The following is a 26195-nucleotide window of genomic DNA, read 5'->3' on the forward strand; positions in this document are numbered from 1 at the left end:
CTGATTGTATGAACATCATCATGGAAGCAAGACGTCCTACCACTAGAGCATGCTATGCCGCAAAGTGGAAAAGATTTGTAATTTACTGCCGTAACAATACAATCAACCCTCTAGATGCATCCATACAGCACATTATATGCTATCTGCTCCATCTTCACAGGTGTAACCTGGCATATTCATCCATACGCCTACACCTAGCAGCGATCGCTGCTTATCTACAAAACAGGCAGCATTTATCACTCTTCAGAGTGCCCGCTATTAAAGCCTTCATGGAAGGCCTTAAACGAGTAATTCCTCCCAGGGCACCACCTTCCCCTGTATGGAATCTAAATTTAGTTCTTACACGACTAATGGGTCCGCCCTTCGAACCAATGCACAAATGTGAGCTACAGTTTCTCACCTGGAAAACAGCTTTCCTTGTAGCTATCACTTCCCTTAGAAGGGTTGGTGAAATACAAGCGTTCACCATACAGGAACCCTACATACAGATGCACCACAGCAAGGTCATACTTCGCACAAATCCGAAGTTTCTGCCCAAAGTCATTTCCCCCTTCCACCTCAATCAATCAGTGGAATTACCTGTCTTCTTTTCGCAACCCCAATCTGTTGCGGAAAGGGCCTTACACACACTTGATGTGAAAAGAGCGTTGCTATACTACATACAAAGAACGCAACCCTTCAGGAAGACTAAACAATTATTCGTTTCCTTCTCTCCACCACATAAAGGCAACCCCATTTCAAAATCAGGGATAGCTAGGTGGATTGTAAAATGCATACAAATTTGCTATCAAAAGGCAAAGAGAACATTATCTGTTCCCCCTAAAGCCCACTCTACAAGAAAGTTAGGGGCTTCTATGGCTTTTCTAGGGAATATACCCTTAGATGACATCTGCAAGGCAGCCACATGGTCTACACCGCACACCTTCACAAAACATTACTGTGTAGATGTGCATTCCAAGCAGCAAGCTAGGGTGGGCCAGGCTGTACTAAAGACACTTTTTCAAACAGCTGCAACGGATACCGGTGGTCGCCGCTAAGGTTGGGTACTGCTATATAATCTATGGTAAGTGTACAATCTGCAGCTCATATGCCTCGAACGGAATATGCTACTTACCAGTATGCATCTGTTCTTGGCATGTAGAGCTGCAGAGTTGTACACGCCCACCCGCCTCCCCGGCTACCTGTATCCGTTCCAGTACATCTTATTTAGATACAACACATGGGTTTCTCACTGTTATTACTACGCTCCATCATTTCCCTGTTGGCGAAAAACAATCTGAGGATGGAGCCGAAGCCCATGCGCAGTACGGACCGAAGGAGGAGTCACCAAACTCGTGACTTCCAAAGACTGTCCAAGAAGAAAAACAAACTGCAAACATCCGGGCCCAACACCAGATGGCGACCTATGCTAAGTGTACAACTCTGCAGCTCTACATGCCAAGAACAGATGCATACTGGTAAGTAGCATATTCCTTCCCATCCTGATTTTCTAGACTTTGTGTAAAAAAGTATTCCCTTGTACTATTTATGGTGTACCCTCTCCAGCATCTTCACCCTCACTACTTGATAAATTCCTCAGTAGAGGATTAGAGGACCAAGAGCTGGGATTCACCTTCAGGAGATTGCAGAATTTCTTTTGCATTTTCTTAGCCGGATCAGGAGGGACATAACAAGAGGAATAAGAAGAGCCAGAATCCATATCTGAATCTACCGGGGTAGGTTTTTGAGTTTGAGGTTGACTGGGGTGACGGACATTGTATCTATGGTCTCTCAACCAATCTTGAGAGAGTGTTGCAAGCACCTCAGCATGAGGCAAGTTCTGCAGTTGTGTGGAACTCTCTTGCGGGGCGGGGAAACTCTCTTGTATGAAGGTGGAAGGGGACGAAGCGGAATTCTTTTTGGGAAAGCGTTTAAGGTGTTGGGAAAAGAGGTGAAGAACAGATCCCTTGGCCTTATTGACAGATTGTTGAACAGACATGCCAATAGCCTCTACCAGGCCATCATCAAAGTAATATTCAATCTCTTTCACATAGGGTTCATATTCACCAGAATAGTAAGGTTCGCAGTCAGACATGTTAACAGCAGTAATCACCACGGAAATATAGGGGGAGCAGCCCATGAGTAATGCACAGAAAATATGGATTAGGTTGACTACACAGGGATAGAGCTCCTCCGGCTTAGCCTGTTAACAGAATCTTTGCCGCTCCAGCTGGCTCTGTAGGGAGGGATGTAGACGTGTGGCAAATCCAAGTTTATCAAAATTATTCCTTCAGCAGTATGCATCACAGTAAGTTCCTCATTAAAATTTGTAGAAAACTATCAGGAATATTATGCAGTTCTAACAAGGGAAAAAACACATCCATAAATGCGGATGGGAGCCAGGGCCTCCTGTTCTTATGGGATTTTTAGTTTTATTGATATTAATGTTCTAGTTGGCTGCTGTTTTGTTGCAGTAAAAGACGAGAAGCATAATCTGAGCCTCTAGTCCTGAAATAGAATCTCTTATGTTTGTTCAACCCGACTCTTCCTCCCTTGATAAGATCTTTCTACAACTTAGAACTGTGGTCTGCTGGTTTCTCAATCTGCTGATATACAAAAGGAATATAAATAGGACTCCCAGTTTTCCATTTTTACTGATTTTTAGAAATACATAGGGACAGAAAACCAACTATTTTCATGTCTGTATTTATTTTACAACATAGATATTAGTTTTTTTTTTAATGATTCTAAATAATCAGTCCCGCCTGCTAGGCCAATAGCTATATTGATTGACAGGCGAGAGGAAAAAAAAACAGAGAACGTTTTCTAATGAATAGCGCCAGGAGGCTCCTCGCGGAGTGACAGTTTGCGCTCTATAAATGCTCTTTTACATTACATTACATTACAATGAGACCTAAATTGCTATAAAGGTTCACACAATATACACTAAAATGTACATGTTTTGAATTGAGTGTATTGATTTATCAGTTATGGATAATCAGATAATTGACAAATGAAAGGCATTCTAGTAGGAGTGCATATTTGTCAGTTGAATAAATGAGGATTGTTTTCAGCCAGTGATATTTTTCAAAATAGTAAAAAAAGATACAATTATCAAAAAAAGTAAATATAGATAAAGAGACAGAAATATCAAAACAAACAAATACCATAAAACTGGTAACCTTAAATCTTTTCTAAATCACAAACTTTATCACAAATATCATGATTAATATAAAAGGAGTTTATTTATAAGGGTGTTTTAGTTCTTTAATGCTCCTGGAGTGAGGTATTTCTCTACTATGCTTTGGTGTCGCTCAGTGGGGCCATTTTAATACACATGCTGTTTGGTACACCCTAAGGTGGGTACTTATCTATATTCATAATGCTTTGTGGCTCCTTGGAATAGCCAGTTTGCTTTGTAAACCGCTTTGGTGCCGTCTTCGTCATCCATTTTTCTACAAAAGGTGCATTAGTGACTTATTAGTGGGGTCATTTAGTTTTTTACTTTTCTTTGATTTTAGCTTTGTGGATTTATTTTTCTATATCATGGCTTCACAGCTCACAGCTGTAGGCAGTTGATATTAGCACCACTGATAAAATATTCATAGTATTCATAGTGCTTTGGATGTGACTCTTCTTTTCTATCTCTATTTCTCATCTTGTCAGTGTCTCCAACACAGAAGTAAATGAGCTCCTTACAACTGTGACAAATGAATTCCTGCATGGTATTGCTAAAGAGGTAATAACGGTGGAGAAAAGACACGTAGAAGCAGAAAAGCGCAGGGCTGAGGAAGAGAAGCGCAGGGCTGTGGAGGAGAAACGCAAGGCAGAGGAAGCCAGGTACGTTTGGATAACCTTTCAGATAACACAACTTTGTATAGTTGATGTATCTCTCCAGAGAGAGGGACTGTCACATGACATTGTATTAGTGTGTGTTCTATTTTAAGTGTGAGTAATTGGTCGTTCCTGCAAAGATCTATTTGATTTAATCATAGGGTCTCATTCTGAACCATAGTCTCTTTCTGACTCGCCTTTGCCTGGAAAACCCAAATGAATCCGCTCCCTCTTAATTATCCTCCTGCTCTTCCCCTAACTCCCTTATCCTTTTTTGTCCTCTATGCAATTTTCTCCCGATCCTGGTTGTGATTCTCCTTTTTGGAACCTCCTTTTAAATCCTCTAATGATCTTTTTCATGTTATATTACTCCTACCCTGTTTTACCACCCCTCTTATTTTCAATTTTCTTTTCCTAGATGTCAATGTGTGACACATGCACACATAATCTTTTAGGTCTATCTACAAACTTGGCATTGCTTCTAAGAAATTCACTGTTTGGAAAGGTGTTAATAGGACCCAGATCTAAATAGACAAGAAAGCACTTGGCAAAGTACCACCGGAAATTAACACAACACAGCAGAGCCCAGCATAGTAGTCAATCCCTGTTGCAAGGCAGAAGGACAGAAAGTGCCTGTAAGAACAGTACTTGGGCAGAGAACATGCATGATGCACTTCCCAGTGTCCTGAACATTTTCCGTGTACAATATAGCTTTTGTATCATGGGAATCTTGTTGAATCGTAGAACAGATTGAAATTGTGAAATTATTTTTAAATCATGGGAAGCCTTTTTGCTGCAGTATTTTAGGATGTTTATATTTAATCATTTCCAATTAAACTCAATGGTGTTATTTTATTTATCCTTAAAAGGAAATTAAATCAGAGAATTGTGTACTTAGGGCTAATTTGGTTGAAATATTTATTCTGAATGATCCAAGTGCATGGCAGGAAGGCCATGTACTACTGTACAGTCTTAATATGGCATAACCTGGGTTGCAAGTTTCTTCTGTTAGAGTATGTGTGTGATTTTTGCTTCTAAGTCATCCTTTTGCCCTTATCCCACTGAGGAAGTGTATTTTGGATCACCTCTGAGTCTTCCATCCACTTGGTACCCTTCTCATTCCAGGGATTTAAACATAGTCTTGTAAAAATGAACTGGCCCATCTTTTATCTAATGCATACATCCACTCTTCAAAATATTTCATGGAAGCTGTTTTTCCTGTGGCCATTACTTATGCTTGTAGGTAAGTGAGACTCAATCCTTGTATTCTCATGAATCTTACATGCAGGTTTATTAAAAATTATTGTTGAAAAAACTTTTTCTTCAAAAAATGATTTAGGATTTCCACATACATCAGGTTAATTACTTCAAACACTAGATGTAAGGGGAACACCGCAATGTGATCTCTATATTACTAAAGACATCTATAAATCCTAATAGTCATTAGGCATCGTAGGATCTTCATTGATAGTTATAAATACTAGAATAATTCAACGATGCCTGCGTGTACCCCGGAGCACTATTACTATTTGTAAAATACATTTTAAAATCCCATCGGGTGCTCAATCAAGTCCATCTGATTTCATGACGAAGTATGATCACTAATCAGAGGCTCAATTTATTTTCTGTCTGTATACAATGACTCTCAATACCTACTTCAAACCTGCATTGTGATACCACATAAATTACTTGGACCTTAGACTGGTACAACAAGCTCACAAAGTCTTTTTCCAGTCTCTAACAGTATCATCGACTATTCAGATACAAACAGACAACACTACCACCACGCATTACATAAACAGACAAGCAGACACCAGATCGAGGCCGCTGTCACTACAAGCTCAATCGATTTGGAAATGGGCCCTATCCAAAACCTAACCTAATCAGCAATTCACATTCCAGGGAAGATGAATGTGCAAGCACACTTTCTCTGCAGATACTACAAGAGTTTCACAAATGGGCGTAGGACGACAAAGTTCTTGAGGACATTTTCCAAGACTGGGGTACTCCTCCTTTTGGACCTCTTCGCAACAAAAGAAAACAAAGCATGCAGAGACTTTGCATTCAGACTCTCAGAACGGAGATCTCTAGTGAATGCCCATTAGATTGAATAGTCGAAGCCATTACTCTGCTCTTTTCCACCGATGCCATTAACTGTAAGAAGCTGGCTTTTTATGTAGTGTACCAAAATGAGGTACACTATGTAGAAAGCCCGGGCGACCCTTATTGGCTAACAGGACTTAAATTAATAATCCCAAAAATCTCTCTTCGTGGTAGTGTGGGCGAGAAGTTTAGGTTTATCAAAGGGTAGAGTTAAGCGGTTGTTGCCCACACAGAGCCAATAAATGAGCCACACAATTAAGGAGTAGCTCAAGACCAATTTAGAAAAAGAACATGTATTTTTATTTAAAATTTTAACAACAAGAACTTCATGATTGTTTAAGTCCTTTTTAGAGTTATCAATTTTCTACAGTGAATCGAAAATTTCACACACATGCGTTTTCACACGGTAATGCTTACCTTTCGACAAACAAACCTATTCGGCATACAGGAATTTGCAATTGTATTTCTGGGGTCCCCTTTTAGACTTCAGGTGCTAGGGGGGTCAGCATCCCAAGATCCACCAGAAATTAGGGTTTACCTGCCCTGAAGTGTCTGGATGCAGAGGTGCTGGACGGATTGGTAGCCTTGTGTGCTACACTGTTGATAAGGAAGGGGGGGAAGCACCTAGAAACAAGCTGCAGAGGAAGATTTGGGGACAAGTCCCGGAGCTCCCAACAGGGGGCGCAGTTGTTGAGGATCTTGGGAGGAAAGGGCCATAGTCTGTGTTTGTGGACCCTCGCTGGAGACCTCGGGTGCAGAGGGTTTTTGTCAGCTGTTCCCGTGTGTCATAGGTGCTCTCGGTCAGACCTGCAGAGGGGGACAAAGCAGGACAGCTGGGCCACTCTCTGTGCTGGCTTCTGCAAAGCTGACGTCCCTCATTGGCTGGTCGGTTTTTGCAGTGTTGGAGTCTGGATTGGACTTCAAACACGCTTAGAGCATGGTGACCTCCTCCTGGGTGGCTGCTGCGTCGGTGGACCCAGTAGTCAGCAGAATAGTGAACCGGACATTGCAGTCGGCGCTTGCAGGTTGCAGGGAAGTGGCTCCTCCACTTAAAGGGAGATGCTGGCTGGTTGATAAAGTGCTGGCAACCCTCCAAGGCGTTTGAGGGATGCACAGCTGCAGGACGAGTTGGATTCTCCTCGATTGTTGGGACAGGAGCATGCAGGATTTGGTGCCAAAAGTCCACCGGTAGTCCACAGTTCTCGCTTCTTCAGCTTTTCTTTGTCCTTCTTCTTCTTAGTCAGGTGAATCTGAGTGCCTGGTGTCGGGGGACAACCTAAATACTGAACTTTGGGGCTTTAAGGGGGAGAGAAAGGTAGCAGCAAATAGTCTACTTACCCCTGGGATCACCACACCCCCTATATAACCACATCCTGTAGGGAGTGGGAATAACCCTGTCCCAGAGGTTCTAATTCCACCAAAATCAAAATGGTTTAACCCTACTTTCTTGGAGCATATCAGGTAACCCACCTTAGGGGTGTGACTAGTCTGGTTATGCACTACGCCTACATGCATAGCTAATCTCCCGCCTGCCCTGGTGCCAAACGGACCTCAGGGCAGTTATGAAAGAGTATAGATAATGGTTAAACTTGTTAAGAAACAGCGAGTGCATTATGTCATTCACTTTATGATTACACAGGGTGTGTGCCATGTCGCGTTTTCACATTTGTTTGCATCATTTCACGCAGCCTCCAATGGTAGTCTGCATGTGTTTGGTGGTGGGTCCTTTAGGGTGGCACAATACATGCTGCAGCCCTTGGGTACCCTCTTTAGTACCCATGCCCTAGGTACCAGAGGTACCATTTACTAGGGTCTTACAGAGGTGTCAAAGGTCTTTCCAACTGGGGTACTATTGAACAGTTACCTTGTGTTTGTGAAAGTGCACTGGCACTGGGGACCTGGTTAGCAGGAACTCAGTGCACTTCAATCAAAATTGCTTCGGATACCAGGCAAAAACTCGGGGTGACAATGCCAAAAATGGGCACTTTCCTACACCAGCTATGATTCTGAAGCTATCAGATCTACATTGGACATGATTCTAATAACTCAAAATTGGCCAAGACAGTGGTGGTACCTGGACTTGTTAGAAGTATCCATAACACCACACAAGAAGTTGCCATACAGACCTGACCTGTTAGCGAGACTCCACGGTTATTGTTCGACACCGACCCTTCTATCATTTAATTTAGCTGCATGGCTCCTAAAGTCAGACCATATGGTCATCTAAATCTACCACCAGCCTGTATGGAAATCCTAACTGAACCAAATGTCCATCGACGAGGACATAATATGCTTTCAAGTGGAAAAGATTCTGCATTTGATGTCAACCAAATCACGTGTCAAGAAGACGTGATACTCCCTTATTTATTAAACTTGGCTGAGTCTCCGCTTAAGTTTTCCTCAATAAAAGTGTATCTGGCAGCCATCAGTGCATACAGAAAATATCCAATTGAAGTTTCTTTTTTCAAAATACCAATAGTCAGACTTTTTTCAGTCATTCTAAAAAAGGTCCATCATCCAATTTGACATCCTTTACCACCTTGAGTAAATACAGTGCTTTCCAAATTGATGGGTTCACCATTCATACCTATACACGTCTACTTTGCAGCATTTGTCATCCGCTAAAAGAGTAAGCAAACTGCAAGCATGTTCAGCAGTGTAACCACACACCATATTTCATGCCAAGAAAGTAGTAATTGGAACCCATCCCTCATTCCTCCCCAAAGTAGTTTTGGAGTTCCTTATTAATCAAAAGAAAACCTTCCTACATTTGTTCCTAATCCTTCAACAACTGCAGAGCATGCTCTACACTTTTTAGATATTAGAAAGGTTTTATCTAGAGAGAACAAACGTTTTGCGAAAGACATCTAAATTATTTATTAATTATAGCCCAATTAGGCAAAGAATGGCCACATCTAAGCAGTATATAGCTAGATGGATAATTTATTGTATAACACCATGCTATCAAATCGCAAACCACCCTTAACCAGGTAAACCCAGGCACACTGTATCAGAGGAAAACCAGCTACTACAGCTTGGTTCCGAATGGTGCCCATAGCTGACATACTTAAAACAGCTACTTGGTAGTCACTACACATATTCACTAAACATTATTGTCTAGACTCTGATGCACAAGCTGATGCAAAAATGGGCCACGAAACACTAAGAAATCTATTTAATATAATCTGCTTAATGCCATACCTTCAGTTAGAAATAATGTGAAAATATTTTTATCTCTTTCTGCTGCCCAGCAGTCACATTTTAAGGCGGCCATAAGCTTCCTTGTGTATACTATAGTTTATAACTATAAATGAAGAGCGTACGATGCATAAAGTAACTTACTTGTAGTCTGTGTTCTGCATCGTAGGTATCTTCATTGACGTCATAATCATCCCACCTGCCAGCTATTGTTGCTCCCCATTGGAATGTGAATAATGGCTTCTAATGTCATCACATGTATTACTGTTAAAGAGCTGACTTTTGCGGCAAACTGCTGGTAGGATGCCCTGTGGGTAGAGAACCCTCGGGGTTTCTTTACAAGGAAATGCACTCTCTTTTTCTCTTCTTCATACATTTCCACCTTTCTGCGCAAAATGCTGGAATGCAGGTATGAAATTGGTATTTAGAGTCACTGTATGCTCCCATAAAAATACATTGAACCTCTGAAAGGCAATCATAGGGTGTACATCATCGTGAAATCAGATTAACTTGAAGATCCAATGGGATTTTAAAATGGAATGTATATATATTAGGAAGTGCTTCAGGGTTCATGCAGGCAGCGCAGAATTATTCTAGTGTTTATGACTTCAATGAAGATACCTACAATACATAATTAGGACTACAGGTTAGCAATCTTTTCTGTCATTTGTTTTAGACTATCCTTACCAATTTGTCCTTTTAGAAACAATCCACAGCTAGATGGGTCTTCCTGCCTCACAGTTTGCTTTTGAAAAGCTAACAAATTAGGGCTGTTTCCATTAGCGGTGAGGAAAGTCTTTTATGAGGAAAGTCCCGGTCTGTTAGATTTATAGAGGGACCACCAAGAGGTCAGTTCACACCTTTCGGAAGCAGTATTGTTTAAATTCTGACTCATGAACTGTCACCTTAGCAGGCCATGTCTACCATCATAAGATGCTTCTTTTAATTGAATTCTCATTGTTAGTCTTTGTACTATACCCCTGGTTCTACCCCCACTTCTTCTTTTGGGGTGTGGGTGGCTCACCTTACAATTCTAATATAAACATATGTCTAACTTCTGTTTTTGACCAATTTAGGATTACTGGGGGGAGTAGGGAAGAGACCCTAAACCTTCCCTTTAACTGCTATGCGATTTCCCCAGTCTTTTCAGACAGGACTCCTTTTACCCTGTCTACTATCAGTACTTCTCACTACTTTAGCTAATCCTTCTTCTCATGTTTTTTCCAGCGGATTTCCCTGGTAGTCTTAATTTTTAGATCTGGGTTTTGACAGTGCTGCTGTCAAACAGACATATTGCTTACCATATGCGTTTAATTACAATATTGAGCATGTTCTGTTCCTTTTAGCTATTGTTTTTTATTTACTTTTTTCAGTCATTTTCTGCTTGGCACGAGACGAGCATTTGTCTCTCAACTAAGGCTATTGGCTGGTTGTTTTCTTCCAACTCCTTTCCAGTGCTCCTGCTGAACTGTATGAGGGATTACTTTATAAATGTGGCCTTCTTTGTTCTCTACTGCTGGTTCCCACCAGTGTGTCTCCCTCTAATGTGATAACGCTGCATGTGTTAACACAGTAAACCCAGACCGGTTTGCTTTTGCTATGCCTGTTTAAATTGTATACTATCATGGTTGCATCACTCCCTGCGTGGAGCTTGGGAATCTACCAATATGTGACATTATTTGTCTTCTATCTATTTCTTTTGTGTTTAGATTGAAACAGGAGCGAAGGCGCCTGATCGAGCAGCTGAGCCAAGAGCTTTGCTCTGAACTGGCAGAGGAAGTTGTAAAAGAGAGTACTGTACAGCTATCCTCTAGTGAACTGAAGTAAGTAAAGTGATTTAATCACTACTAGTCTGTTTATGTGGTACTGGTGTGTGGGTGGAGGCTGTTGCGTAGGGAACAGTCATCCCATTGTGACTGGTTAGTGACCAGTGATTGAATTTATCCCTCTGATTTGTCTAATCCCAATTAATAGCCATTTTATAGCATTGCTCCCCTTGCCATCTGTCATCCCCTTGCTAATACCCTGCCAGCCATTTCATGGCAATAATTTCTGCCACACAACCTTCCTGTTTAACACTGATTTATCCTTTCACAAACCTTCATCCCCAGTTAATTTCCACGTCTTAGAATTGATTTGTATTTTTTTTCAATGCAATTTTATTTAAGTTGTTTTTAGAATTCTATATGAATCACACAGACTTAGATGGTAGGCAGATGAACAGACATGTACCGTGGCTAGTGTCAATTCAGTCATTTTAGCAACTGGGCAATGGGGGGTAATACTTAGCCGTAGACCGCAATTGTGTGAAAACAGTAATACACCCTATAGCGTCAACATAGTTATTTATACATTTCCGGCCTTCAAGGTAGTCTTTCATCTGGAGGGTAGATCAGGGTGCGCATCAGCGCTTTCCAAAGGTCAAGGTCTTATTGCAGTATGTCATCCGTTCAAGTGAGGTTACATTTTATTTCCTCTACTGTTAACCACTCCACCAGGTCCTCAATCCATTGTCGTGTCGCTGGCGGTCTTGTGCTTAGCCAGCATATGGCTTCTCGTCTTTTCACCTGTAAGATTGTGAACTGTCCAAAATTACATTTCATTTTATGCTTTGTTCTTATGACATCAGTACCCTGTAAACAAATATACGGTGTCAATTGCTCTGTGAGCAACGTATATATCGAGTGTTGGTTCTCCACCTTCCTCTTTTGCCACTTTTGATTAGTCCCATATCAGGTGGTAATAAGTGGCGTCTGGGTCTTTACATCTGGGGCCATGCCCCAGAATATCGCTATTTATACGATTCAGCATTGCAGGTGTCATATATGTCCTGTGCACATAATTAAAGTGTAATAGTCTGAACCTTACTTTTCTATAAACTTCTCTAATTAACTCTAGTGTTTCTGTAAAACAGATTACAATCAGTCTCTCGTTTTGTAAGAGTATGTAGTGGGAGTTTGCATGTGTCGAATCTGATAGCAGCATATAGTTTAGTTATACTGCCCGGCCACTGTCCACTTGCACCAGGAGTGATAGCATGGCAGAAGTCCAAAGGGGGGGGGGGGGGGGGGGGGGGTGACCACTGGTCACCTCACTATTTACAGATCACCATTTTTATGGCACAGTAATGTGCGTACTGTCCCGCGTCCATGCCACTCTGTGTTTGTGCTGCCTCGAAGGAGGGCATCGCGACGGTCTCCCATTTGTCTGCTAGTGTGTCTCAGCACCCCCCCCCCCCTTCTTTGCTGCTCTGTCATGTTCATGTTGTACTCTAAGGGGGTAAACTCTAGTAGACACCAGAGCTGCAAGATAGCAGCATATAGGGTGTTCCCCTATAGTCTACAGTGTCGATTCCAGAACTGGGCAATGTCTTGCAGCATATGTGGACTACCAGCTAAGGCTTGCGTCACTTCTAATAATTTTATAGGTAACTGTACAGCCTCCATGTGTCCCTGTGTTATAAGAACTTAGTGTAACGCGATCAACTCAGTCCCAACGGACTTTCTCAGCGCTTTTCCTGAATCAAGACGGGACAACCAGTCAAAATAGCCAGGTCTTCTAAAGTTTTGGGAAAGTGCCAAAGCCCATACACAATCGTATGTAGAAAAGGAAGTTTATTCCAATTATGGGGTCAAGGTAAGATAAAGACCTGCCGCCATATCTTGAGGTACGGATACGGCGGGAACTTAAAAGCTTTGTCCTTAGATCTGAGATTTCTGCCGGGGCAGTAGAGAGTGAACCAAGCCCTAGCCTGCCAGAGACTTATGAATGAGACTAAGAAGCTTGAACAGTGACTGCTTCATGACTGGCAGCCAATGAAGAGCCTTCAGGGTGGGAACGGAAGGAGTACCAGGAGGAAAATTACAGACCAAATGTGCTGCTGTGTTTTATACAATCTGCAGTTTGGAAAGAAGTGATTTATTGGTAGCTACCAATAGGCGTTCCCATAGTTTAGGCGACTCCTAATTAGGACTTGAATTAGTGTTCTGCTGGACCTCCGTGGAAGCCATTGGAACACTTTTTTAAGCAAACGCATGGTAGTGAAACCGGTACCACAAACAAACCGAGCATGTTCTTTCATGGGGAGGTGCTCCTCGATCATAAAACTGAGATTTTTACCTGCCTTGCTGGGACGGAGCAGGAACCCATATTGGATGGCCACCAATCAGCTGACCAAAAGGCCTGTGCTTTTTCAAACAGCAGATTCTCCGTGTTGTCTCCATTGAGCTGTTAACAGTGTCAAACTGCGTCATACAAGCGGCTATCCTCCTCATGCAGTTGTTAAATCTGATTTTCACATTATCTGGATATTTCCCAATTTGGATGATTATATTGGGTGTCATATGCATAGGATATGATATTAAAGCCCCAGGATTTTTCCGTCTGAGCGAGAGGGGGGACACATAGATGTTAAACAAAGTAGAGCTCAAAGAAGAGACCTGTGGGACTCCCTTGTTCATAGACATGGTCTGGGATTTAAAGGAGTGAAGTGAAATCGTCTGTGTCCTGTTGTCCAAAAAAATCTATAAACCAGTGCAAGGCCTTTCCATAAATTCCTGCCTTATAAAGCTTACGGACCAAAATGGACTGGTAGTCCATACCAAAAGCAGCAGATAGATCGAGTAATACCAGCATAGTCTGAGTGCCTGCATTCAGCGAAAGTCTAATAGTCAACTACAGCCAACAATGCGGTTTCCATATTGTGGAAAGCTCTGAAGGTGTACTTCGAGGAGTCCATTAGGCCATGATCCTCCATATAAGAAGAAAGTTCTTTATTAGCAAGACTCTCCAAAACCTTGCCTACAAGGAGGAGCAGCAGGACAGGCCGATAGTTGACCAGATTGTTGGGTCCCACGTTGATTTTCTTTAAAATAGGGGTGACCTGTGCGGATTTCTGCAGCAGGTTAGCTAAGTCTAAGGATAGATTAAAGAGAGATGTGATAGACGGCACTAATATGGCTGACAGCCTGGCCCTATAATAGGAACCCTTCTATATTAGTATCCATGTCAAACTAGCCAGCCACGAATTGCGCTGCTAGATAGTAGGCCTCTACGTTTGGAACCCGTAGACCGCCCTTTTCATATGTGCTGATGCGGGTGTCAAGCTTTACTCTGCTTCTCTTCTTCCTCTATATCTGCGTATTCACCAAAGAGCATAGTCCTTTAGTGGATCATGGGGGAATTTTGTGTAATAACATTGAAAGAGGTACAGACACCTACGGATGACTTACATCTTAGTTATTGCTATTCTGCCAGCTAGCGACCAGAAGATTGAAAAGTTTATGGATTCCTCAATACTTTTGTATGAGTCTATCAATCAATCAATCATGGAACTTATATCGCGCACTACTCACCCGTAAGGGTCTCAAGGCGCTTGGGGAAGGGGGTCTGCTACTGCTCGAACAGCCAGGTCTTGAGCTGTTTCCTGAAGGCCAGGTGGTCCTGGGTCATCCGCAGGTGGACGGGTAGGGAGTTCCAAGTCTTAGCTGCCAGGTAGGAGAATGACCTTCCTCCAGCGGTGGCTCTCTGGATGCGAGGGACGACGGCGAGGGCGAGGTTAGCGGAACGTAGCCGGCGGGTGGGCGTGTAGAAGGTGAGGCGGCTGCTGAGGTACCCTGGGCCTAGGTCGTGGAGGGACTTGTGTGCGTGGGTGAGGAGTCTGAACGTGATTCTCTTGTTGACCGGGAGCCAGTGCAGGTCTCTCAGGTGGCACGAGATGTGGCTGCGTTGGGGGACGTCCAGGATGAGTCGGGCGGAGGCGTTCTGAATACGCTGAAGTCTTTTCTGAAGCTTGGCCGTAGTACCGGCGTAGAGGGTGTTTCCGTAGTCTAGTCTGCTGGTGACGAGAGCGTGGGTGACCGTCTTCCTGGTCTCGGTTGGGATCCATCGGAAGATCTTTCGGAGCATGCGGAGGTTGTGGAAGCAAGCTGAGGAGACGGCGTTGACTTGTCTGGTCATCGATAGGGAGGAGTCCAGTATGACGCCCAAGTTGCGTGCGTGGTCCGTCGGTTCAGGTGCGGTGCCTAGTGCCGGGGGCCACCAGGAGTCGTCCCATGCGGAGGGTGATGGTCCCAGGATGAGGACTTCTGTCTTGTCCGTGTTCAGTTTCAGGCGGCTGATGTTCATCCATTCAGCGACGTCGGTCATCCCTTCGTGCAGGCTGGCTTTGGCGGTGTCGGGGTCTCTGGTGAGGGAGAGAATTAGCTGGGTGTCATCGGCGTAGGAAATGATGTTGAGGTTGTGTTGGCGTGCGGTGGCAGCGAGGGGTTTCATGTAGATGTTGAAGAGAGTGGGGCTGAGCGACGATCCTTGCGGGACGCCGCAGATGACTTCGGTGGCCTCGGAGCGGAACGGAGGGAGGCGTACTCTCTGTGTTCTGCCGGAGAGGTATGAGATGATCCATTCCAGAGCCTTCCCTTGGATGCCGGTGTCGTTGAGGCGTTGGACTAGTGTGCGGTGGCAGACAGTGTCAAATGCTGCGGAGAGGTCTAGGAGGATGAGTGCCGCTGTTTCGCCGTTGTCGAGCAGGGCTCGGATGTCGTCGGTGGCTGCGATGAGGGCGGTCTCGGTGCTGTGGTTGGCTCTGAATCCGGACTGTGATGGGTCGAGGGATCCGTTCGTCTCGAGGAAGGCTGCCAGTTGCTTGTTGACGACCTTCTCGATGACTTTGGCGGGGAAAGGAAGGAGCGAGATGGGGCGGAAGTTCTTGAGGTCGGTCGGGTCCGCTGTTGGTTTCTTCAGCAGAGCGCTGAGTTCGGCGTGCTTCCAGCTCTCCGGGAAAGTTGCTGTGTTGAAGGAGGTGTTGATGATGTCTCGGAGGTGGGGTGCGATGGTAGAGGCTGCCTTGTTGAAAACATGATGGGGGCACGGGTCGGTCGGAGATCCAGAGTGGATGGTGTTCATCATGCGTGACGTGTCTTCGGGGGTCACCTCGGTCCATGTCTGGAGGGTGCGAAGGTACGACCGATGGGTGCGGGGGTGAAATGTCGAAGCTGTTGTGGATGTTGGCGATCTTGCGGTGGAAGTACGAGGCGAGGGAGTCGCAGAGGTCCTGTGAGGGAGTGATGTCGTTGTTGCCGGTGCTGGGGTTGGAGAACTCCTTGACGATGTTGAAGAGCTCCTTGCTGTCATGGGCGTTCTTGTCCAGTCGTTCCCGCAGAGATTTCTTCTTGGTGGTGCGGATGAGCTGGTGATGTCTGCGAGTGGCGAGTTTCAGTGCTGTTCTGTTGTCGGCGGTCTTGTTGAGGAGCCAGGCCTTCTCGAGGGTGCGGCAGGCCTTCTTGGAGTCCTTAAGTTCGTCGGTGAACCAGGGGGCCTTCTTGCCTCTGGGCCTGGTGAGGGGGTTCTTCAGTGGCGCGAGGTCGTCGGCACAGGAGGTCCGCCACTGCGTGAGGTCGAGGGCAGCTGTGTTAGGGTCCGTGGTCCTGACAGGTGGGCTCTGGCTGAGGGAGGTGGCGAGCTGGTCGGCGGTGATCTTGCTCCAGTTTCTGTGGGGAGCCTGCTTCGGGTGATGGTGGACCGTGTTCTTTCTGAAGCTGAAATGGACGCAGCTGTGGTCGGTCCAGTGAAGTCCGGTGGAGTGGCTGAAGGTGACGTGCTTGCTGGACGAGAAGAGTGGGTCGAGCGTGTGGCCGGCGAAGTGGGTGGGGGTGTTGACCAGTTGCTGAAGTCCGAGGTTGGCGAGGTTATCCAGCAGGGCAGTGGTGTTGCGGTCATTGTTGCTCTCCAGGTGGAAGTTGAGGTCCCCGAGGAGGATGTAGTCGGCGGAGGGGAGGGCGTGAGGGCTGATGAAGTCGGCGATGTCTTCGCAGAACTGTGCGCGTGGTCCCGGGGGTCTGTAGATGAGAGTGCCTCTGAGGGTAGTCTTGGGGTCGGTGTGGATCTGGAAGTGCAGGTATTCGGCGGCGTTGAATACGTCGATGGAGTCAGTCGAGATGCGAATGGTGCTCTTGTGTACGATGGCGATGCCTCCTCCGGTCTGGTTGACGCGATCCTTCCTGATGATCTTGTAGCCGTCCGGGATGGCAATGGCGATGTCGGGGGCTGAAGAGTCGTTCATCCAGGTTTCCGTGAGGAAGGCGACGTCTGGAAATGCAGTGTCGAGGAGGTTCCAGAGTTCCACGGCGTGTCTGTGGACGGAGCGGGTGTTGAGCAGGATGCACTTGAGGTGGTTGCTGTTGTCCGTCTTGGTGGGCGTGGTGCTTGTTTGGAGGCAAGAGAAGTTGCAGGATCGGCAGGCGAAGGGTCCATGGGTGCGTCGTGGGGACGCTCGGTAGCAACCGGGGGCTCGGGCGGTTTTGAGTGCGATGAGCGTAGCGAAGTCGTAGGTCCTGCGGGGGGGTTGGCGGGCGCGGGGACCAGGGGGTCTGGCGCTGGGCGCGGTCCAGGCGCGGACGGGCTTACCTTTGGCGCACCTTCGGCGCTCAGTCGGGGCTCCCGCTGCGCGCGTCCGCTGCGCGGTCGCTGAGGGGGCGTCATAAATAAGGAGCCGGGAGGGAGGGTCAGCGGGAGGCGGGAGCGGGGTGGCCAATGGGCAGGGAGGGGGGGCGGGACTGAAGGAGGAGGCGGGAGTGGGAGTGTGCGCCTGGGGCAGCGGCGCCGAGAAAACGGCGGGAAAATCGGCGGGAAGCGACGGAGCCCAAGGAGTGACCAGGTAAGTGGTGGTGGTCAGCGGGCATGGGGAATGAAGGTAGCGGCGTGGGTGGCGACCAGGAAGCAGCAGGCGGTACCTGGGAGGCGGCGGAGGCGAGATGCAGGCAGCGGCGTCAGGTAGGTGGTGAGGAGCGGCAAACAGGCGTCAGGCAGCGGAGGCAGGTAGGTAGCAGCAGTGGGAGGGAGCGTCCGTCTGTGCAGGCACAGGGGGTCGCACTGACCAGCCCGCGGGGTCCCCTTAAATAAGGAGCCGGGAGGGAGGGTCAGCGGGAGCGGGGTGGCCAATGGGCAGGGAGGGGGGGCGGGACTGAAGGAGGAGGCGGGAGTGGGAGTGTGCGCCTGGGGCAGCGGCGCCGAGAAAACGGCGGGAAAATCGGCGGGAAGCGACGGAGCCCAAGGAGTGACCAGGTAAGTGGCGGTGGTCAGCGGGCGTGGGGAGTGAAGGTAGCGGCGTGGGTGGCGACCAGGAAGCAGCAGGCGGTACCTGGGAGGCGGCGGAGGCGAGATGCAGGCAGCGGCGTCAGGTAGGTGGTGAGGAACGGCAAACAGGCGTCAGGCAGCGGAGGCAGGTAGGTAGCAGCAGTGGGAGGGAGCGTCCGTCTGTGCAGGCACAGGGGGTCGCACTGACCAGCCCGCGGGGTCCCCTTAAATAAGGAGCCGGGAGGGAGGGTCAGCGGGAGGCGGGAGCGGGGTGGCCAATGGGCAGGGAGGGGGGGCGGGACTGAAGGAGGAGGCGGGAGTGGGAGTGTGCGCCTGGGGCAGCGGCGCCGAGAAAACGGCGGGAAAATCGGCGGGAAGCGACGGAGCCCAAGGAGTGACCAGGTAAGTGGCGGTGGTCAGCGGGCGTGGGGAGTGAAGGTAGCGGCGTGGGTGGCGACCAGGAAGCAGCAGGCGGTACCTGGGAGGCGGCGGAGGCGAGATGCAGGCAGCGGCGTCAGGTAGGTGGTGAGGAGCGGCAAACAGGCGTCAGGCAGCGGAGGCAGGTAGGTAGCAGCAGTGGGAGGGAGCGTCCGTCTGTGCAGGCACAGTATTTAGGGCGTACCACTCTTGCTTCGAGGAGGTCACCAAAAGGCCTCTGTTTCCCATGGCATCTCCATATTGGGTAGGAGCATTTTTGGCACCCGTGTTAGTCCCGCAGTAGGGTACAGTTGTGACTTTTGCTTGTTTATCTGTAAGCCAGACTGTTGTCCAAAACTGTCAAGGATATTGAGGAGATGTGGGAGCGCCTCCTCTGGTGTGCGCAGGTCAAGGAGCATGTCGTCCACGCATAGCGATACCAGGTGGTGCCTACCTCCCACGGACATAGCCCAGTCTGACAATAAGGACCTGAGTTGGCAGGCTGGTAGCTCAACCGCCAGTGCATAGAGCAGTGGGGACAGTGGGCATCCTTGTCACATTCCACGCTCTAGAGTACATTCCTCTGTAATAATCCTGTTTGTTCGCACCCTGGCAACTTGGTTGGTGTATGATAGTTTGCCTATTGCTATGTACTTCAGGCCAAAGTACATGGTTTCAGGTGTTGCAAATAAGTACTTCCACAAGACTGTATCAAAAGCTTTTTCTGTGGCTAATGCCACTAGTGCCATATGTTCATTACTGAGTTGCGTCTCCCATAGAACATGTCACAGTCTCCGGATATTGAGCGCTGTTCAACTGCCCGGAATGAAGCCACATTGGTCTGTGTGCACCAAGGAGCCAACTATGTGTGTCAGTCTGCATGTTAGGGCTTTCCCTAGAATGTTATTGTTGTTCAACAGAGAGAGTGGGTGGTATGTGTTGCAGTCTCGGGGGTCTTTGCCTTTTTTTGGTATTACTATGATCACTGCCTCTGGATCCGAGTGCGGGAGTGTTCCCGCTTGCAGTGCCTCCTGGTAGACCTGCAGCCGTTTCTCTGCTAATCGTGTACTATAAGTGCAGTACCATTCAGCCGGAAGGCCTTCTAGTCCTGGAGTTTTATTCATGGTAAGGTCTTATATAGTTTTCTTGATTCCATCTATAGTCAGTGGTTCTTCCAGTTGCGTTGGTCTTGCATCAGTCTGCTCAGTCCCCGCGCTGCCAGTATTGAGTAATGCGGCATGTCCACATCAGGTCGTGTGTCACTATGGAGGGTCTTGCGTGTTGACAACTGGACTGTTCATGTCTCTAATAGTTGTAATTCTGGCAGCCAACTGATTTCTGTGCAGTAGTCTGGCCATTAACCTTCCTGCTCGGCCTCCCTCCCGGTGCAGCGCCTGATGGAAATAGTGATTTTGTAATATTTCGTTTTTATGGTCTTTTCTTTTATTCTGCACGTGTGGCCTCAAGTCTTGTTTCGGTTTGGGTGTCCTCCCCCAAACCAGCCCCCCCCCCCAATCGGCAGACACGTCCGCTCTTTAACCCTCTCCAGGATTTCCGTTTATAGTTTCTTGGTCAGTGAGTCCATGCATGAGCTCGCTATGCCCCTCCTCACTACTTTTAAGGCTTCCCATTTCACACCTCTAGTGCTAGCTTTACTGGCGTTTAATGCAAAATAATCTGTAATGGATTCCCTAAGGGTTGGACAGAACTCTGGGTCACCAAGGCCAACACCGGCAGTCGCCAGGTTGGAGTACATGCCCTAAACTTGGTAATCGAATAGTCCTTTGGACTGGTGAATGGTCCTCCCCATGTGAGTCACTGTCAACATGTATTGCTCATGAGTCTTGTCCACCAGGATAATAGTCTAGCTTAGAGTAGGTGTGGGTGGGCCATGTTGAATGTGTGAATTTGTGCATTCTACGGTTTCTCTCCCGCCAAATATCCAGGAGATCTAACTCTGTCGTCGCCTGGAGCAGGGAGACTGCCATATTTTGCTTGTATGTAGGATATGGGAGGACCCTATTGTGCCTCCCATTGAGTACACAGTTTAGGTCGCCCATCCATAGCATCGGACTGCCTATGTACATTGCTAATGCTGTTCTGAGACCAGGGGTAAAAAGTATTGTTGTCTATGTCCGGCGCATATACTCCCACCAAAGTGAGATCCCGGCCATGACTAGGCCTTGCACAAAAAGGAATCTGCCCTCTTAATCTTTTAGTGCTGTAGTTGTCAAAAATTGCGTGCCTGGTGCTAGCTGAATGTCCGCCCTTCTTGCATGTGACCCCCTCCATTTGTGCACTAGCCTGGCCTCCAACATCAGTTTGTGTGTCTCTTGCAGGCAGTCCAATTGTATGTCATGCCTGCTTAGGTATGCTGCCACCTTAGTGTGCTTTATGTAATTATTGAGGTCCAGTACGTTCTATGAAAGCAATTTAATCACGTCCATGATCTGTATGCTCGTGGGTGCACTCACTCTGTCTGCCCATGTCTCTTGCGTGTCACCCACTCAGTCAGCTGCTTTGCATCTCCCTATGTCTGTTTGTCTCCGTTTTGTGTGACATGTTACTACCAACAGGCACAACATTTGATGCCCGAGACTCTAGTACAAGGAAAGTAGGGGTGTCTCCCTCTCTCTCCCGTAGGCTCTACTGCACAAATACTGAACATACTGAACAAATATAAACCTGCGCACTGTGAGTCTGTTGTGTAGAGTGTAACAGTAAACATTATTATAAGGTGAATAACATTAGAGCTTACGGTGGCTCGTCTAACCAGGGTGTTCAGGCTCCAGAATGCAGGGGGTGGGGGGACGACACTTTTGTGAGTCTCAAAGAACCAAATATAGTGTTCAACCGCTCCATCCTGGTATTCCGACCTGCTTGTGGTGTCAACACTGTACTATGTGCGCAGGTCAGTGCATTACCCAGCATCTGGAGAGGTTGTGGTAGATTGGGTTGGCTGGTCTTGTTGGGAGATCTCCGTTTCCGGCGTGTCAGATCTGTGAGTAGTGGAGTGTCTCCATGCCTGTTTGCCCACTGTAATGCAGGGGAGTCCTGCATGTCCAGCCAGTCTCACGCCTGGGTTGGTTCCGTGAAGAACTGCGATCTGCCTCCATGAAGGATTTTAAGTTTTGCCACGTGAAACATGTACTTCATGGTTAGTTCCCTGCCAAAACTCTTCACTACCTTGAAAGAGCGCCTCCGTTTTTTAACCTGCCTTGTATAATCCTGGAACAGCATGATCTATGCCTCCCCAATGTGGAGGTCTCCTCTGCGTCGCACTGCCTATGAGAGGTCATCTCGGTCTCTAAAATTGAGTAAGTGGAAAATGACAGTTTATCGCTGGGCCTCCGGTGGTGTGGATTTGGACGGCATTCTGTGGCATTCTATTGAAAAGTAATGGGAGAGGCCTTTGGGCTGCAAGCGCTCCAGGATCCATTTCTGTAAGTAGAGTACCAGGCTGTCACCCTCTTCATGTTCCGGTAGTCCCACCAAGCGCACACTATTTCTACAGGACCTCCCCTCCATGCGGATCCCAGCTGATTCGTCCTGCATTGTAGTTCTGCCATGATCTTTTTCATGCTGCACAGCTCCGTGGACATTTTGGTGATCTGCTGTTCCATCTGGGTGACCCAGTCGGTGACTTTGCGTAGGTCCGCCCTCTCCAGGTTCAGGTCTGTCGCTAGCAAGTCCACTTTAAGGCTCCAATAAAGACCTGCTTTCAGTACATCCATCAACATAGGGGCTGACGCTTCCTAGCTCTTGTGAGGCTTCAATTGCTGCTGAGGGTGAGTACATTTGTCTGTTTGGGTCTGGGCCTTCTGCCCCTTGCACTTCACCATGGCTGCTGCTTCCAGGGGGGGGGGGGGGGAGGAGGCATTTCCACGGGGTTGGGCGGCCTGGCTGCTATTCGCCCCCTGTTACCACCAGCTCCCATGCACAGTGATCAGTTGTCACGCAGCGTTTCCCTCCACAGCATCACCACACCAGCCTTGCGGTCCAGCATCACCCTAGGGGCGCCTAAGTCTCTCCTCCAGAGGGGCACTGATCATGTCTTTCTCTGCTGCTGGTTCATTCCTGGTCTAGAGTACAATCGTGGCAGGTTGGTAGGGGAGCATTCCCTCATCATGACCTGTCTCCCAGGTCCGCTAACAGGGCAGGCAGCTCCTGGGGGGGAGGGGGAGGGGGAACCATCCCCAGACCTACATATGCCAGACCACGAGGTCACTCTGCTCGTGCAGTTTGTAATCGGGCCCACCGCACCTCTGTCCAGAGGGGGCCCACTAACCACCATCAGAAGAGGAAGTCATGACTTTTGGTAGGGCGTCTCCCTCAGTCCAGCATATGTCGCAGAGCCTGGGCACCGAAGCGCAGCTCTCACCGAAGTCCTGATCTCCTTTGAACCCCTCCGTGCGGCCTCACAGCATCAGCCTCTCATCTGCAGCGGCGATGGGCACCGGAAACACAGCCGGATGCCACCGCAGTGCAGCAGAGGGCAGCACTTCTGCCTTCGCTACTTGGGCATCTCCATGCACCTCTCTCGCAGGCTGCAATTAGCTCCGGGCATCCCACTTACCGGTGTTCGAACCCAAAGCAGGAGAAAAGGGCAGCACCGTCGCCACCCGAGATATAGCTCGGTTGCGAGTGACTGCATGTCATGGTGGCAGCGTATTGGTGCAATTAGCATGTGGATGTCTACAGAATGTTTTGGCTGGGGCTCTGAGCGAACAGCAAAAGCGTCCTTATGCCATGATGGTTAGTCTCTGCCCCCCTAGAGTTGATTTGTATTGGATACATTTTCTGCAGATTCCTCACCTTTAGAATATTTCCATGTGTGGGGCTAGGTTAGAAAAGTGTTTCCCTGCACTAGCTCTCTGATGCCACCTTGCAGCTCTATCCAGGACTTCACCCATCAGACATCCTCCTATTGGTGTATAAAAGGTACCATTATGTGTGCTGATGTTAGTTCTTCTTTTCCATACCTCCTTGACACTGTCCAGAGCTCTCTTTGAATGCTTCACCAATGACCATTTTCTCTTCTACAACAGAGGCCGTTCAGATGTCTCTTCTGAAGGTTTTCTGATGTCTTCATGACATACAGATGTGGTATCTTGGATCCAACCACGACACTTTGGCCTGCGATTCAGGTTCCTTGATGTACCAGAAATGCACGCAAGGATTGTGAGGCCAAGATATTCATGGCCAGGGCTTGGAGGAACACTCCAAAGTCCTTCTCCTGTAAGGGAAAAATCTCCCAAAAAAAGCTTCCCCACAAACAATTCAAAAGCGCAATTGAAAGGAGAAATCATCTTCCTCCAGGAAATTGCCCTTTTCCTTTGACCATTCCGAGTTACAGTACTGTTCGCTGATACTGGACTTTTCCTCTTCCTCTGGTTCTGAAGCCACAGAAGATTAAGTCAGAATTTCTGACTCCATTTACTGTCCCTCAGACCTTGAGGCTTTCTGTCAGTCTGTCATCTTGAGGACATCTCTGGAACTCTACTGACCTTGCTCCTTTCGGCTTGACGACTATTGACTGACTCAAACCCTCCCCTTCTCTCCTCAAACACTGTCTCTTCTGAAGGCTCGTGTCTTAACGCTAAGAAGTATTAGTGGACTGCTGTCTCTTTCACAATGTCTCACGCAGTGCATGTTTCAGCAATGTGTTCAGTCCTTGCAAGTGCTGCACTCAACGTTAAGTTATGTTATCCTGGTTGCCAAGCGAAGGTCAGAATGTACCTTGGAGAGCGGTTTCTTCCTAGGGCCCATAAATGACCCAGATGGAAAAGATATTTGCTTGTTTCTCCAACATCGTAACAGTGGTGGATAAGGATTCTAGCCTCACGAAGGATGTGTCGCGATTACTCGACGAGGGCCTAGGAACTACAACACCCAGAACACTCGGGGGGCAAGGAGGAGGAACCCGCGTTCTACCAGGAAGTAGAAAAGGCCGCCTCCCCCACTAGGAGGCGCTTGACAATCTTTTCCTTGTTGTGCAGAGCCTCGACCAAGAAGATCGTTTCCCGGACGCCGCAGTATTCCCGTGCATAATTACCAGGAGCACTCTTCAGGAAGACGTCCTTCCTCCTGGATTCTTCCCCCACGACAAGAAGCAGGCGGAGGCCACGGACCAGTCGTCGGACTTCTCCCTCCCCCTGACTCCAAGTTTCACCCAGCGCAGAGGCGCATACCTTCGGAGCAGAGCCTTGCTCCTTTCATCGCTCCCGTAGTGAGGAAACAGCGGGCGAACGATACGCATCAGTCGAGATGCGGAACGCGCCTCCCGTGTGAGGCGTGAGGCCTCCTTTTGATTTACCGAAATTCACCCTTTTGCAACCACGTTTAAGCTGTGACGGAAACAGCTTGCTTAACAGTGGTTCATTCCGCTCCTCTGGGCACACTTATTTTACTCCTCAGAGGTGCGAGACAAGACGCTGGATTGTAGGGGGTTAAAGATCCCTCCCTTGTTCTCGCTCCTCGTCTACACCGCAGAGCCATACCCAATCAAAGGGTACAGGAGCAGCGCAACTTCCTCGCCCTTGAGAACCCGAATTTGGCAGAAGCGGAAGTCGCTCAATCTTAGCGGAATCACAGTAAGTCCCTGGGCAGAGGGTTGGGGCTTGAGGAGGTTAGGCTGAGACTCTCCCCCCTTAACACCTGTCCCTTTCTCCTCCCTAGGGCTCCTCCTGGGACACCCGTGTAGGACGTGTTGAGTGCCCCCCTGTCAATCCTCCCTCTGTCTCAACTTCCTTTTCCCCCTGTTTTCCCCCGTTGGTTCCCGTGTACTGCGTGGGCCTACGCGTCGCAGTGGGCGGGAGCTGAGGAGGGAAGGAAGGGATCAGCAACGATATATCCTCGTTCCTGCTGGCTGGCTCAGGTTAGTGGGTTGTGTACATACCCCCTCCGACACTCGGACCTGCCGTGACAGGATGATTCAGAGGCTAATAATCTGCTCCCTCCTTTCTCTGATCCAAGTCTTAACGTTAATTTTCAAAAAGACAGTGGTATACTCGCCAGCAGGCAAAATTCATAACCCTCTGAGGCCTTAACAGAGGAACTGCTCTTCTTTAACCCCAGTGCCTTTCCTATGGGCCCTCGGCACAGAGTGTATAAAAAACCCTGCATGCCATAGGCTGAAGGGGGTTTGTGTCGGGTGTCTCACTCTTCATACGCAGAATGCCACATGACTGCTAAACGTCTATGTCCATGCTTTGTAGTAGTTGGCAAAGCTGCCAGTGGTAAGTCTACTAAAGCCTGCTGTTTTGGATGTGTAAAGCGATACCAAAGGAATGATGGGCGGAGCGCTTGAGCAAATCAAACACTCACCCCTTTTAGTATAGTTTTGGATGTGTAGGCAACATCCTTGAAATAAAGTGATTTATTTCTGGATGAGACAAGGGAGGCCCTGGGCCTACCCTGCAGCTTCACCAGTGTGGCCTCACTGGTGAGAGTGTGAGAATTGGCATAAGTGCCACTTTAAGGGTCAGAGCCGATGAGCTTCTCCTTAATCTGTCTGCTCCTCCTTCTGCCAGTTGTAATTGATTTGTTCCACCTTGCACATATGTGTGCGTGACCTGTCCTGGACAGCCCTG

The 26195-nt window shown here is 47.9% G+C and overlaps 1 protein-coding gene across 1 annotated transcript in view; it reads left to right on the forward strand.

The window, feature by feature from the left end:
- MCM3AP (minichromosome maintenance complex component 3 associated protein) overlaps positions 1 to 26195 on the forward strand; it is a 693444-nt gene that overhangs the window by 405586 nt on the left and 261663 nt on the right. Inside the window, exons 15-16 of the mRNA XM_085645158.1 lie at positions 3646 to 3819; positions 10824 to 10937. Of these exons, the coding sequence (XP_085501284.1) occupies positions 3646 to 3819; positions 10824 to 10937 (288 nt within the window). The remainder of the gene's footprint in view (positions 1 to 3645; positions 3820 to 10823; positions 10938 to 26195) is intronic.

The sequence above is a fragment of the Triturus cristatus genome, chromosome 3_1 (assembly GCF_964204655.1).
Source record: "Triturus cristatus chromosome 3_1, aTriCri1.1, whole genome shotgun sequence".
NCBI lineage: Eukaryota > Metazoa > Chordata > Amphibia > Caudata > Salamandridae > Triturus > Triturus cristatus.